Here is a 14999-nt window from a genome sequence, read left to right on the forward strand (position 1 = left end):
CCTTTACTGTTCCGGGATTTAACCCAGGATCTCACACTGTGTAAAGTCCCCTACCACCTGTGATAGTTTCTCAGACTTTGACACTGTGGAAGAATATCGGCCAGCTATTCCACATAAAACACCCCTCGGTTTGGGTCTGCAGAGCTTCCCCCTCCTTACGCCGAGTCTGAGGGTTTTGCGGAAGATCGGGGAGGGGAGCTGCCCTTCCCGTCCCATCCCATCAGGGAATCTGACACCTGTCTCATTGCTGGCGGTGTGAACCTGGACCGCCTGCTTACACGGTGACAGCAGGCTGTCTCCCGAACACTCACCATTTTTCCTCTCCATACTCTGCCTGTCAAAAGCCGGCTCCCGAGCCCACAGAGGGGGATCCGGCCTTCCTCCTGGAGGGGGGTGTGACCGTATCTTTTTAATCACAGACACAGAAGCCCCTCTCTCTTTCTGTGTTTCACCAAGCTGATGACTGAGAACATTCACCCCAACGCCTGCTACGTGAAAGGTAACTACAGAGCCAGCAGGACTCTTCTTGGCGCCATCATTCAGCGTGTCGTGTTGTATTATAACCATGTTTCACGTGTTTGCCTTCCTGTGGGGTTTCTAGGCAGTTTGTTCAGTGGGCAGCAGCGGTCACTCTACTCGATGAACTACGCGGACATGTGCTGGGAGATCTACAAGGCACACTGCAGGCCGAGCGCCATGCCACCCCATGAGCCCACCATGAAGATGCGGCACTTCCTCTGGATGCTCAAAGTAAGTACATTGTTTTATTTTTAAATATATTTTATTGATTTTTTACAGAGAAGAAGGGAGAGGGATAGTTAGAAACATCGATGAGAGAGAAACATCGACCAGCTGCCTCTTGCACACCCCCCACTGGGGATGTGCCCGCAACCAAGGTACATGCCCTTGACTGGAATCGAACCTGGGTCCCTTCTTCTTCAGGCTAATGCTCTATCTACTGAGCCAAACCGGTCAGGGCAAGCAAATATTTTTAATTAAAAGAAGCATATGCTAGCCAGGGTGCGTGAGCGGTGAGGTGAAGCTCTGGGATGGGTTTACACAGCCAAGGACCGTCTCCCGGTCTCCTGGGGCAGAAAGGAGTAATTCCACGGGGCTGTGGCAGCAGATGGGTGGAAACGGAGCACCCACGCAGGAGACGGTGCCGTGGGGGCCTCCGGTACCTTTATCGATGCCGAACTTGCCGTTTAAGGAGGAGGTGGGATAAATGCACAAGATTGTAGTGGTTGGGTTTTGCAAAAATATTTTCTGGAGCGGTCAGACCATTTTACATCCATACCAGCAATATCCGCCAATATTTGTCTTTTAATTGGTGATAGACCATTTACATTTAATGTAGTTAGGCATAAGTCTGCCATTTAATTTTTCAATTATTTTGTTTGTTCTGTTTTTCATCTCTCTGCTTTCTTTTACCTTGCCTTCCTGTGGGTCACTTGGAAGTTTTTAGAATTTCATCTTGGTGTCATCACTTTGCTAATACAGAAACCCTGCTTCTCTTTATGTCTCTTCACCCTACCACTTATCATTGATACTTCCTCTTTAGATTAGGTTGACAGTGTTATAATTTTTGCGTCAACTGTAAAGGCATAATTTATAAAACTCAAGAGGAAAAGGAAAGTTTGTTGTATTTCCCCATCTTTTTGCTTACCATGTTCTTCCTTCCTGAAGGGAGGCCATTCAGTGTATACCCTGTGTTTTGGGGGGTATAATGATAATGGAAAAATGAAATGTTTTATTTTATTTTTTGTTCACATTATTATCTGTTGATATTGACCTCTGATTTTTTAAAATTTATTTATTGATTTCAGAGAGGAAGAGGGAGAGAGAGATAGAAACATCAATGATGAGAGACTCATTGATCAGCTGCCTCCTGCATACCCTCTACTGGGGATTGAACCTGCAACATGGACATGTACCCTTGACTGTGTGGAACCTGTGTCCCTTCAGTCCATAGGCTGACGCTCTATCCACTGAGCCCAACCAGCAAGGGCTGATATTGATCTCTTAATATACAATTTTTCCCAAGAGAGGATTTGTCCTACCTCCTGGGGTTCATAAACCTGGTTTTCACCATTCCTAGAGTGGAGGGTTAGGGTTAGGGTTAGAACGGAGGAGAGGGTTATGGTTAGGGTTAGGGTGGAGGGGAGGGTTAGGGTTAGGATTGGGGTGGAGGGGAGGGTTAGGGTTAGGATTAGAGTGGAGGGGAGGGTTATGGTTAGGGTTAGGGTTAGAACGGAGGAGAGGGTTATGGTTAGGGTTAGGGTGGAGGGGAGGGTTAGGGTTAGGATTGGGGTGGAGGGGAGGGTTAGGGTTAGGGTTAGGGTGGAGGGGAGGGTTAGGGTTAGGGTTAGGGTGGAGGGGAGGGTTAGGGTTAGGGTTAGGATTGGGGTGGAGGGGAGGGTTAGGGTTAGGGTTAGGGTGGAGGGGAGGGTTAGGGTTAGGATTGGGGTGGAGGGGAGGGTTAGGGTTAGGGTTAGGATTAGGGTGGAGGGGAGGGTTAGGGTTAGTATTAGGGTGGAGGGGAGGGTTAGGGTTAGGGTTAGAATGGAGGAAAGGGTTATGGTTAGGGTTAGGGTTAGGGTGGAGGGGAGGGTTAGGGTTAGGGTTAGAATGGAGGAAAGGGTTATGGTTAGGGTTAGGGTTAGGGTGGAGGGGAGGGTTAGGGTTAGGATTGGGGTGGAGGGGAGGGTTAGGGTTAGGGTTAGAATGGAGGAAAGGGTTATGGTTAGGGTTAGGGTTAGGGTTAGGGTGGAGGGGAGGGTTAGGGTTAGGGTTAGGGTGGAGGGGAGGGTTAGGGTTAGGATTGGGGTGGAGGGGAGGGTTAGGGTTAGAGTGGAGGGGAGGGTTAGGGTTAGGGTTGAAGTGGAGGGGAGGGTCGGTGAGGAGGGAGGAGCCTCCCAGGTGTCCAGTTTCAGCAGCATGGGCAACTAGGGAACCATGTGTTTTCCAGGCCAGATGTTCTCTGGTTCAGTGTCTGAGAACAAGCCTCTTCTCTTCAGCTTAGAGGTGGAAAGGGTGTTCCCCTCAACCCCCAGGGAGTCTTCCTGGTCAGCCCTAACTGCTGTGTGGCCCTCAGAGGTGCCTCTCCCTCCCGGGTCCCCACAGGGGACCCGCCTTGCCTCCAGCCTCCCTGAGCTCCCGTTCCTCTGCTCTGGAGTCCGCCGTCCACAGTCCCCACGTGCAGAGTGGGTTGCTATCTCACATCTGGATTACCCACTTTCCCATTCTCTGTCCTGTGTTTATGCCCCTTAAAAAAACCTGTACTGTTACTTTTGAAGGATTGGGTTAGAAGAGGTAACTACCAATGTTAATCCCGAATGCTTGACAAAATGATCAGTTTTCAAGATCTCCATTTCTGGTATGTTTTCTTACAGCGTTGTACAAACAGCTATAAAAAACATACAGCTGTTTGCAATTATAGTCCCTTGTGGTTTGATTGGTTGTTTCTTTTATAGGAATTTAAAATGATAAATAAAGAATTAACATCAACCAAATTTGTGGAGATCATAGCGGAAGACAATCCTTTCGTGTATGATGGAATTGACAGCAACCTGGAACTTGAGGTCTGTTGTGAGGTGGCTTAGTGGTAGAGATCCCATTCAGGCTGTTGGTTTTGCCTTAGATACTAGAACCAAGATTTGATTGAAAACTATAAGTGTGTGTGTGTGTGTGTGTGTGTGTGTACCCTTGATTGTATTAGAAAACTAGAGATTAAGATTGAAACGAATACTTCAGATATCAGGAAACAATTAACAAAGTCAAAAGTATATAAAACTGCCTGCTATTGCATGGATAATTTATTTAGCAATTTAATCCATGTATGTGTTCTGTGGCATACATAGCGTACACTCAAAGATGCTGACTGGTCTCCCCCTCCATTGAGTGAGCTATGTGTCTTTAATGGTTAGCATTTCTTGCCACGGGCAAATGTCTCATTTTACCAGCTGGACCCATCTTTGGGCGGTCTCAGCAGACTGTCAGTCTGGGGACCCTGGAGCTGAGCGACTATGGAAGAACCAAGTTTTGGGTCTTCCTGGAAGCCAGGCCTGGAGCCTCCGGTCAAATTAGGGGCCTGTCCAGCTCAGACTCAAAAGGCCCTGGGCTCAGGACCGGCAGCCGGACAAAGTCCGAACCAGCCAGCCCCAGGTGCACGCACTCTGCAGTGAATTGGGGGTGCGGGCAAGGGGACAGGACAGCTGCTGAGTGGGTAACACACTCGACACCTGGTCTCTGGGTGCCACTCTTACTTCAGAAAAAAGGAAACACTTGAAAATGACTGTCCTCGCCGAAACCGGTTTTGCTCAATGGATAGAGCGTCAGCTTGGGGACTGAGAGGTCCCGGGTTCCATTCCTGTCAAGGGCATGTACCTTGGTTGTGGGCATATCCCCGGTGGGGAGTGTGCAAGAGGCAGCTGATCGATGACTCTCTCTCATCGATGTTTCTAGCTCTCTATCTCTCTCCCTTCCTCTCTGTACAAAATCAATAAAAAAATATATTTAAAATATATATATATTTTAAAAAAAAGAAAAGAAAATGACTGTCCTCAGTTAGCTATTATAAAATGTTCTAATCAAAGTAGAAAAGCGGCTTACAAATGTAATGATAGAACATAGAACAGGCCTTTCAATGCTGCTGGTTTGATTGCAACCGCATGTACACCCAGCACCCCTAAGCTCTGAGGAGGCGGCGGTGGTCTCTGGAGCCGCGGTGAGCGCGGACCCACCTCCAGGGGTGTTGGGATGAACGAGACTCTGTGATTTCTTCTGTTCCAGCTCGTTTTCCTGGAATTCTTCGAAGCTCTCCTAAGCTTCGCAACCTTCTCTGTTACTGACCAAATGAGCAAGTCCTACTTAAGTATCCTCCATGAGGACTTCCCTGCAAACAGAGTTGGGATCGCTCACATGGCAACAAGCAAGGTAGCAAGTAACTTAATAGAATCTGGAGGGAGGAGTGGTTTCATTCTGGAATGGGTAAACCAGCCTCAAAACTATCCCGGGCTTCTGTTACCCTTCGGGAAACCACTTAAGACTTCTTTTCACATGGTTTCCTTCTTTAAGTTAGGAAATGGGTTTCCAGGTCACACCCCAGGAAGCCGACTCCTAGCCCCCAAGCAGGCGCTACCGTAATGAAGTCAGAGCTCCCGCAAACACGGCCACGAGTTTTAGAACTCCTGAGAGGCTTGTTACGTGACCTAATGTTTTTGTTGTTGTTGTTTTTTGTTTGTTTGTTTGCTTGTTTGTTTGTTTTTTGGGGGGGAGCCTGTCCCAGAGCCCAGGCGCTAAGGGACAGCTCCCGAGTGTGCACGTGGTGCTGGATGGGTCCCTGAGGACGGGGCCTGCTCCCAGGGCTGGACCCAGGCAGGCTTCCCTGCCAGGCCGCAGTGGAGCGGGGCAGTGGCAGAAATCACTGAAGGACCCAATGCTGAGGCAAATAGAGAAAAATGTGGGCGTTTCGGGTTAGTGGGCTTGAAGGATTTCTGAGCCATTCATTTGGGGCCACAAGGGAGAGGTTTGGGGGCCAGGGGAACCCCACAGTTACAGAACTCTTCAGAGCTAGTCACCCAGGAGCCTTCTCCTGCTGTCTAAGGAGAGCCTCTCGTGCACCGCGAGGCCCTGGGCTGTGCCTTGGGCTCCTCGTGTGCCAGTTTAACTTCTCACCTCAGGTTCACCCCTGTGGCCCGGTATGCCTCCTCCAGGGGAAGGGTGACTGACAGCTTCTCCAGGCTGCAATCCGGGGCTGGGCTCTGCTCTGGGGGAATGAATGAATGCCTTACATTCATCTATGCTTGCCCGGCCGGTGTAGCTCAGTGGCTGAGTGTTGACCTATGAATCAGGGGGATCATGGTTCGATTCCTGGGCAGGGCACATGCCTGGGTTGCGGGCTCGATCCCCAGTGTGGGATTTGTAGGAGGCAGCCGATCAATGATTCTCTCTCATCATTTATGTTTCTCTCTCTCTCCCTTTCTCTCTCTGAAATCAATAAGAATATCTCTTAAAAAATTAATCCATGCTTGTATGGATGGCATCGCTGTGGATGCCAGGAACTGAGTCCGAACATTCTGGCCTAGGGATCATCCTCAGACACCATCCCATCAGCTTCACTCAGGCTGTCAGCGTGGCATTCCCATTGCCCATTAAGATAAGCAAATCATATGCGTTCATACAACAGGGTATATGAGCCAGCAATGAAACACATCACACGATAACGACAACATGCATGAATCAAAATAAGTGTGCTAGGTGGAAGAAGCCAGACAAAAATGCTGGGTAGATACTATTGTGTAGAAAATTCTAGAAAGTGCAAAGTCTGTAGTGACAGCATATCAGTGGTTGCTGAGGATGGGGAAAGAGGGGTCCCCACGGGGCATAGGAAACTCTCAGGGGTGATGGATATGTCCACTGTTCTGACTGAGGTGGTTTCACACGTGTAGACATGCTGACATTTACCCACGAGTGCCCTCCACGTGCATGTGTGTGTATGCCTGTCCCCGTGGAAGCCAGTACTGATGGCTGTCCTTACTCCCACATCAGGAAAGGAGCCTGAGCGCAGTCACGAGCCAGGAATCTGACCTACACTTGGGCAGCACCATGTCTACAAACAAGTTAGCGCTCTTCCTTGATTTGGGCAAAATCCAGACGACAGAGGTTTGTGTCTCCAACACACCCGAGAAGCCCGTGCCTGGGCGGAGCTTAAGCACGTTACATGCTTAGTGTGCCGAGCGCTCGTCTGAGCTGGCTGTGAACTCGAGGCCCGTCCTCTCAGGGACCGTACCTCCTAGTGCGGGCAGGGGAGGGGATGATACCAGGTGAACACAGGAGCGGCGGACACCCACGGGTGCTTCCCAGGTGCCAGTGCTTCCCGGGCATTAGCTCGTGCCAGGTGCTATTCTCCCTGGGCAGGCGCAGCGGCACAGAAAGGGCACGGAGCTGGCCCAGGCCCGGATCCAGTAAGGCGAGGAGCTGGGGGCAGTATGCCGGCAGTCTGAGTCCAGACTGGCCCCGGGGACCCAGCGCCGTGTAGACACTCACTGGGCAGAAGCGAGAGCAAGGCAGGCTGCCGATGGGAGTGAGGGGCCAGGCAGGGGGCCTTCTGCTGAGTAACAGTGACATACCCAAAGGAAGTGAAGTACACCCGTGTGGTCCTGGGGGAGACTGTTCTGTGCAGAGGCCTGAGGTGGGAGCACACTCGCTCGGGTTGTGGGCGAACCTCGTCCAGTGAGGGGAGACCCGGGGGAGGCGGTGGGCCAGCCCTGGGGTGTGTGTGTGTGTGTGTGTGTGTGTGTGTGTGTGTGTGTCTCTGATGTGGGGAGGGAGATGCCAGCCCCAGCAGAGGGCTCAGCAGGCTCATGATGGCTTCGCTGACACACCAGTGAGGAAACTCCTGGAATGATCGAAGGGACTTGGAAGGCTGTGGCGTGTGAGAGAGAGAGAAGGCCAAGGTGACCCCAGGATTTGGGGCCTGGAAGGACTGGAAGAATAGTTTCCATTGACCACAAAGCGGAGGGGGGGGGGGGGTCTGGGCCAGGGGGAGGGGGTCGATGAGATGGGGGCGAAATTAAGGGACTGGATTTGGTCATATCAGGACACATGCCATCCAAGTGGTGAGCAAGTAGCACAGCTACCTGATATGCAGGATATATAAGCGGGGAGTTCAAGGGGGAGATCTAGCATATGTGTGGGAACTAAAGCCACTAATATATGAATGTAAGTAGTATTACCTGTGCATAATATTTCCTCAATCCCTGGTTTCTTGGGGGGAGCCTACCAATCAATACAATAACTGCTACTTAGCTTAAAGAGAACGGCCTCCTTAACAATTTCTAATTATTTATAATGTAGTAAACTAGTTTTAGTACATGATGATGCAGAAATAATATTCTGCTTTATAATTTTATTTTATTTTCCATAAAAGCCCAGGTTCAGGAAGTCACTAAGTGATGATAGAATTTCCAAAGTGACTGTGAAACCTGCAGGAAAAGGGCTTACCTTTTTATTACCTCAAAGTGGTGAGTATCTTAATTATATAACTTTAATTTTGGCAAACTGTTGCTTAAACATGATTTTTTAAATTTATGAAAAAATGTACAACCATCTTAATTTTTTTTTAAAATTATTTTATTGAATTTTTACAGAGAGAACGGGAGAGGAATTGAGAGTAAGAAACATTGATGAGAAACATCGATCAGCTGCCCCCTGCATATCTCCCACCGGGGATGTGCCCGCAACCAAGGTACATGCTCCCCACCGGAATGAAACCGAGGACCTTTCAGTCCATAGGCCGACACTGTCCACTGAGCAAAACTAGTTAGGGCTTAGAATTTTTTTAAATTAAAAAATTATGTATATAATTAGGCTGGTACTGCTACTTCCAATTCTGCCTCCAGCTTCACAGAGTTCCTTGTAGGGCATGATTTTATGAGTTCAGGTTTGTTTTTGGTATTTTTTCCAGCTTCATTGAGACATAATTGACCTGTAGTACTGTGTAAGTTTAAGTTATACAACATGATGATTTGACTTACATATGTCATGAAATGATTACCTCAATACGTTTAATAAATATCTATCGCACACCATTCTTCTTGTGATGAGAACCACTAGGATTTACACTCTTTTTTTTTTTTTTTTTTTTTTTTAATATATTTTATTGATTTTTCTTACAGAGAGGAAGGGAGAGGGATAGAGAGCTAGAAACGTCAATGAGAGAGAAACACCGACCAGCTGCCTCTTGCACACCCCCTATTGGGGGTGTGCCCGCAACCAATGTACATGCCCTTGACCGAAATCGAACGTGGGACCTTTCAGTCCGCAGACCGATGCTCTACCGCAGAGCCAAACCGATTTTGGTGGATTTACACTCTTAACTTTCGTATACAACAAACAGTGCTGAACTAGCATCATCATGTATGTTACATCCCTGTGCTTATCCTCCTATCTATTGTAATAAAAGGGTAATATGCAAATTAACCATCACTCCATCACAAAAATGGTGGCATTCAGTCTTAGCCCTGCCAGAGTCCCCCAGTCTCAGTCCCGGGGGTAGGGGGAAGGGGAGGAGGTGCCCACTGAGAGCAGGCAGCGTGAGCGGCCTTGTGGAATGCCTGCTTCATCGCCCCGGCGACGAGGCAAGCGTTCATGCCTAGCCACGATGGACCTTTGGGCCACAGAGAGCCTCTGGGCAGCGGGTAGCTACTGGCACATGGATTCGTGCGCAGGGCTCCTAGTTTATCTCGTAAGTAAGTGGAAATTTGTGCTTCCTGACGACCTTCTTCCAGTCCTCCCACCCCCTCCAGTAACCACAAACTTGTTTGTTTCTGTGTTTTTATGTTGTGAAGATCCTACATATAACAGGTCTTACAGTGTTTGTCTTTTTCTGACTCATTTCTCTTAGCATAAACCCTGGAGGTCCATCCATGTTGTTGCAAATGGCATGATTTCCTCCATGTTTTTGGCTGAATCAAATTCCACTCTATAGATGTTCCACAACATTAATATATATATATATATATTGATTTCAGAGAGGAAGGGAGAAGGATAGAGAGATAGAAACATCACTGATGAGAATCATTGATGGGCTGCCTCCTGCACACCCCCCAACTGAGGATTGAGCATGTGCCTTTGACCAGAATCCAACCCAGGACCCCCAGTCCACAGGCTGACACTCAACCATTGAGCCAAACCAGCCAGGGCTGTTCCACAACTTCTTCCACAACCCAGTCACCTGTTCATGAACACGTGGGCTGTTTTCCTGTCAATAACGGGAAGCAGCTATCTCTTCAATGTTGTTTCTGTTTTCTTTGGCTATATTCCCAGAAGTGGAATTGCTGGGTCATAAGGTTGTAGTCCTATTTGTAAACATTTTAAGGAACTACCATACCCTTTTCCACAAACCAGCCAGGAAGCTCCTGGAATGATGGGCAGGGACTTTGCTCCCATTAGTGACACGGTTCCCAGCCCGCTCTCCCTGGTCTTTGGGGGGGCCATTCGGAAAGGCGTGAGGGGACTCTCACTGGGGTCTGTCTGGCATTCCCCGGTGATCAGCGACGGGGAACAGTTTCTCACGTTGGCCGTAGGTACGTCCTCTATTTGGATCCTCAATTACATTGTGGTCTTTGTTGGTACTGGTTTTTATGAGTTCTTTTTTTTAAAGTATATTTTATTGATTTTTTACAGAAAGGAAGAGAGAAGGATAGAGAGTTAGAAACATCAATGAAAAACATCAATCAGCTGCCTTCTGCACCCGCCCCCCCCATCAACACACACACACACACTGGGGATGTGCCCGCAACCAAGGTACATGCCCTTGACCAGAATTGAACCCGAGACCTTTCAGTCTGCAGGCTGACGCTCTATCCACTGAGCCAAACCGGTTTCGGCTATGAGTTCTTTATATATTTTGGATATTAACCCTTCTCAGATATGATTGGCAAATGTTTCCTCCGGTTCTGTGCACCACCTCTCCATTTTAAATGGTTTCCTTTGTTGTGCGGAAACTCTTTAGTCTCCTGGCAGCTTCTCTATGATGGAGGCACAGAAACTCCTGGCGACAGAAGACACAATTTAGGCATCGGAGAGTGAACACTAACACTGGCCTTTCTTTTTATTTTTTTTAGTATATATTTTATTGATTTTTAGAGAGGAAGAGAGAGGGAGAGAGAGTTAGAAACATCGATGAGAGAGAATCATCGATCAGCTGCCTCTTGCACACCCCCCACTGGGGATGTACTCACAACCAAGGTACATGCCCTTGACCGGAATTGTACATGCTCTCAGTCCGCAGGCCGACGCTTTATCCACTGAGCCACACTGGTTTCGGCAACACTGGCCTTTCTGAGAGCTGGTTCTTTAATTGAAAGGAAAATGGACATGTTCAACCAGTTCAGCCAGAATAAAAGTGTAAATACACACATCCTGGCTAGGAAGAGAACATTAATAACTAAAGTCAACTTAAGAAAACATAGGAAACCTGAATAATCATGACCAAAAAACTGTGAATAAGTCAGACAGAGAAAAGTGCATCTGGCCAGTGTGGCTCAGTGGTTGAGCATTGACCTATGAACCAGGTCATGGTTCGATTCCTGGTCAGGTTGTGGGCTCCATCCCCAGTGTGGGGCGTGCAGGAAGCAGCCGATGAATGATGCTCTCTCATCGATGCTTCCTTTTTTTTTTTGGTGGTGGTTGTTTTCTTTTTCCTTTTTTAAAAATCATCATTGATATTTCTATCTCTCCCACTACCTTCCTCTCTAAAGTCAATAGAAGTAAATATTTTTAAAAAAGAATATTACTATGCCTAGCCAGTATTGCTCAGTGGTTAAGCACTGAACCATGAACCAAGAAGTCACCAGTTCATTCCCCATCAGGGCACATGTCTGGGTTGTGGGCTCCATCCCCAGTAGGAGGCATGCAGGAGGCAGCTGATCAATGATGTTTCTCTATCAGTGATATTTCTCTATCATCGATACTTCTACCTCTCTGTCTTCCTCCCTCTCTCTCATAGAATAGTATTTCTTATCCAATTCAGAGTTTAAAATCCTTTTATTTTCTTAATGAAAACTGCCTTTAAGACAATGTACACAAATGCCACGTGGCTTTCCTTTTCCTGAAACACAGACAATGTTAATACATTTTCTGAAATTTTAATTAAAAGTAACAACAAAACCCACTTAGGCTGTTTAGAAAAGCAGCACAGGTGCCAGGAGCCTGGGGGACCGCCTGACGCCCCGCTCCAGGCGCCCGCGCAGCCCCTGCAGCTCCCCCCCACGGAGCCCGAGGAGCACGGGCCCCTCCGGAGGGCAGAGTGTGACCGGCCCCACGGTCGCTGCGCCACGGTCCGGCCGCTCACTGACACCGCGCTTTCTTCCAGAGAGAAGAAAAGGCAAGGATGAGCAATTCGAAAACATCAACATGTGGATGAACTGCCTGTACTTCTTTTTTGTGGACACGCTCTTCCAAGCATATAAACATGAGGAAACTCTCAAGGAGAAAGTAAAGGAAGACAAGCTACAGTACGCAGCCATGGCCAAAGAGAGGAAGACGGAAAATGACGAGCTGGAAGCCAGGTACCTAGAACCCTCTCGGCCCCTCTCCTCCGTCTCCTGAGCCACCCGGAGCCACACGACGTCCTCAGGGCTGGGGGTGGGGGGGAGGGAGGAAGGGGACAGAGTGGTGGCGTCTGTCCTCTTGGGCACCCGGGCCTGTGGCTCCCCGGAAGAACCCTGCCTGGGGGCTCCCTGTTCTCTCCTGTTGTCTAAAGTGTGTCCTAAGGCTCACACCCGGAGGCAATGTGACAGAGTCGCTGAGTCAGACCACAGATCTAGACTGCCCGGGTTCAAATCCCAGCCCCGCCATTTAACACCTGGGTGACCTTGGGCAAGGTCAGCCACTTGTGTGCCTCAGTTTCCCCATCTGCAAGCTGCGGTGAGGAGGACGTGAGTCAATGTGCGTAAAGCACGTAAAACGATACCCGGCACAGGCCCCGAAGGGCTGCACCTTACCTGCCCGGAGCCCCTGTCCAGGCTCAGTTCTGTGCACACACGTCGGGCCAGGGTCTAAAAACCTGCACCTCAAGCCGGTGGGTCTGTGGGAGAAAGCAGGAAATGGGACGTAAGCACAAAGACTCAGGAGGCTTTCCAAGGCTACTCCTGGCTGCTAGTTGCTAAGAGAAGCGTGGTTCACAAAGCGCTGCAGATCTGGTCTAGAGATGGTGTCACTTTATTTCAGCAAATTATGGTCAGCTTTACTCCGCATGCAGCATAAACACTGGTTTGGGGCCCTAGCTGGTTTGGCTCAGTGGATAGAGCATTGGACTGTAGATTAGAAGGTCCTGGGTTTGATTCTGGTCAAGGGCACATGCTTGGGTTCCGGGCTCGATCCCCAGTAGGGGGCGTGCAGGAGGCAGCTGATCAATGATACTCTCTCATCATTGATGTTTCTATCTCTCTCTCCCTCTCCTTTCTGAAATCAATAAAAGTGTATTAAAAAAATCACATTGAGAAAGTTGCTTTAAAAAAACACCTGGTTTTGAAATGACAAAGAAAATAACTGTCTCCTTCTGTTTGCGTCCGGCGTTAGGCTCATGGTGTTGGGCTTGAAAGAGGAAAAGGTCAAAAGACAGGACGGCGTGGTGGACATCAATGTGATCAAGGAGCCGATGGACATCACGTCCCTGAACTTAATGCTGGCCCTCCCCAAGGAGGACTCGGTGCTGGGCCTGTCCAAGACCATCGCCAGCAAGAAGAGGAAGAGATAGAGGCGAGCGCGTTGGTGAAGGAGCCCCGGGAGCCCGGATGTGCCAGGTCAGAGCCCGAGCCTGGAATGCCCTCCTGGCCAATAAAGCGGTGTTCTCCCCTCCCTGTCTTCCTGTGCTCGCGTGCCACACCCTGCCCGTTCGCTGTTCCCGGCTTTGCTAAGGCTGGGCCACCGAATGCCTGCACTCTGAAAACACATGGATGTGGGTAGCAAATGAGTGTGTATTCCACATGATTGGTGATTATGTTTAGACTTTGATAAAACCAATCACATATCAATGGGGAGTAGATGAAATCATTGGAACCTTTCTTCGGGCTCCCCCTCCCAAAACAGCTCCTTTGCCCCTTGTCACCGCCCCGTGTCCATAGCCCACCTGTCCTCTCACCTGGCTGTCTCCGACGGGGCTCCTTCCCGAGTCGGCACCACAAACACTGCGTGACCCGAGGCCAGACAGCAGCGTCAGGATCGGGGGTGCAGTTGGCGGCGAAGTGAATACTCTGAGGCTCTGTTAGGAAACGTCAGAGCTAATAATCTGTTTTAAAATTTAAGACCCTCCACCAAAAGCATGAAAAGAAAACTTCTAGCTTCCAAACTGGCAGAAGGAAGGAAACTATCATCCAACATAAATCTTGGGGAAAAGGAAAACAACAAAGAAAACAGATGGAAACAGAAAACAAAAGATGGAGGGAGAAGTGCCAAGATACCAGGCACCAATGTAACAGGCTAACCCCGCCTCTTCCCCGCCCAGCCTGGAAGTCCTCAGGTTGGGTGAAAATTACAAACAGCACTTCAATGTTCCTTTTTACAAGGGAAAACATCTTTAAAGCCATCTAGAAAAGATAAAAGTAGGAAAAATGCACCCGGAAAATCTAATCAAGATGATTAGAAAGCAAGCATTATTCAAGGTCGACAAAATAGAATTTAAAGCAAATATCAGCATAATACAGATAAAAGTCATGAAAAGGACCAACAACCAAAAAGATGCAGTACTCCCATGCATCTCCCCAGCTAGCCTTGCAAACAGACCAGGAAGAGCAACACTGAGGAAGGACGCAGACAATTACAGTACCTACACAAAACCCTTTGAACTAACAGAGTTAGACGCCAGCATGCAACAGAGAAAAAACACTGGCTGCATTTTTGGTTGAAAAGTGCAACAGTTTCAAAAGACCCCTCAGAGACCGGACCTCATGGGACTGCAATTAGCAAGTCAGCAATAAACACAAAGCATGCCTTGATGGAGAGGAAATCACAGTGGAAACTGCTTTATGCAAGACAACAAAAAACGCTACAAATGGATGAGGAGTTTCTCCCATCTCCTCCCTCCCGCACAGGAGCATGCAAATTGGATGGGAACTGAACCGGTGCGGGCTGGGTGGGCCCAGAGTTTCTAGACCATGCCTGGCTTGTTTTCACCCCGACTCGGGGGGACCAGGCCACTGAAGGGCAGGTTTTAAAATAAAACCCAGCCAGCTCCATCCCAGCTGTGAGGCTGCTTGCAGAGTGTCTGGGAGTGAGTTCTACCTGACAAAAACGCTGTATGTTTAGGCCATCCTGGGGCACTTCCACTAAGCTTAGTATGACATGAGGTCAAAAACCACATCAGTAACTCAGGATAAACACCACGGCTAGTGATTACTTTGGGCAAAGGACTCAGTTCACCACTCAGGTCTAGGGACCCAGCTCCGCTCCGCTCCAGCTGCTGGAGTAGCCCCAGGACGGGCCAGGGGCCCAGC

The 14999-nt window shown here is 48.9% G+C and overlaps 1 protein-coding gene across 1 annotated transcript in view; it reads left to right on the top strand.

Annotated features, from left to right (window-relative positions):
- RSPH10B (radial spoke head 10 homolog B) overlaps nt 1-14929 on the top strand; it is a 31910-nt gene extending 16981 nt beyond the window's left edge. The window contains exons 13-20 of the mRNA XM_084886157.1: nt 420-499; nt 602-750; nt 3474-3581; nt 4792-4935; nt 6550-6663; nt 7931-8024; nt 11879-12074; nt 13087-14929. Of these exons, the coding sequence (XP_084742283.1) occupies nt 420-499; nt 602-750; nt 3474-3581; nt 4792-4935; nt 6550-6663; nt 7931-8024; nt 11879-12074; nt 13087-13264 (1063 nt within the window). The 3' untranslated portion in view covers nt 13265-14929. The remainder of the gene's footprint in view (nt 1-419; nt 500-601; nt 751-3473; nt 3582-4791; nt 4936-6549; nt 6664-7930; nt 8025-11878; nt 12075-13086) is intronic.
- The last annotated feature ends 70 nt before the right edge of the window (nt 14930-14999 follow it).

Source organism: Pipistrellus hanaki, assembly GCF_964339955.1.
Source record: "Pipistrellus hanaki genome assembly, chromosome: 5".
Classification (NCBI taxonomy): Eukaryota; Metazoa; Chordata; class Mammalia; order Chiroptera; family Vespertilionidae; genus Pipistrellus; species Pipistrellus hanaki.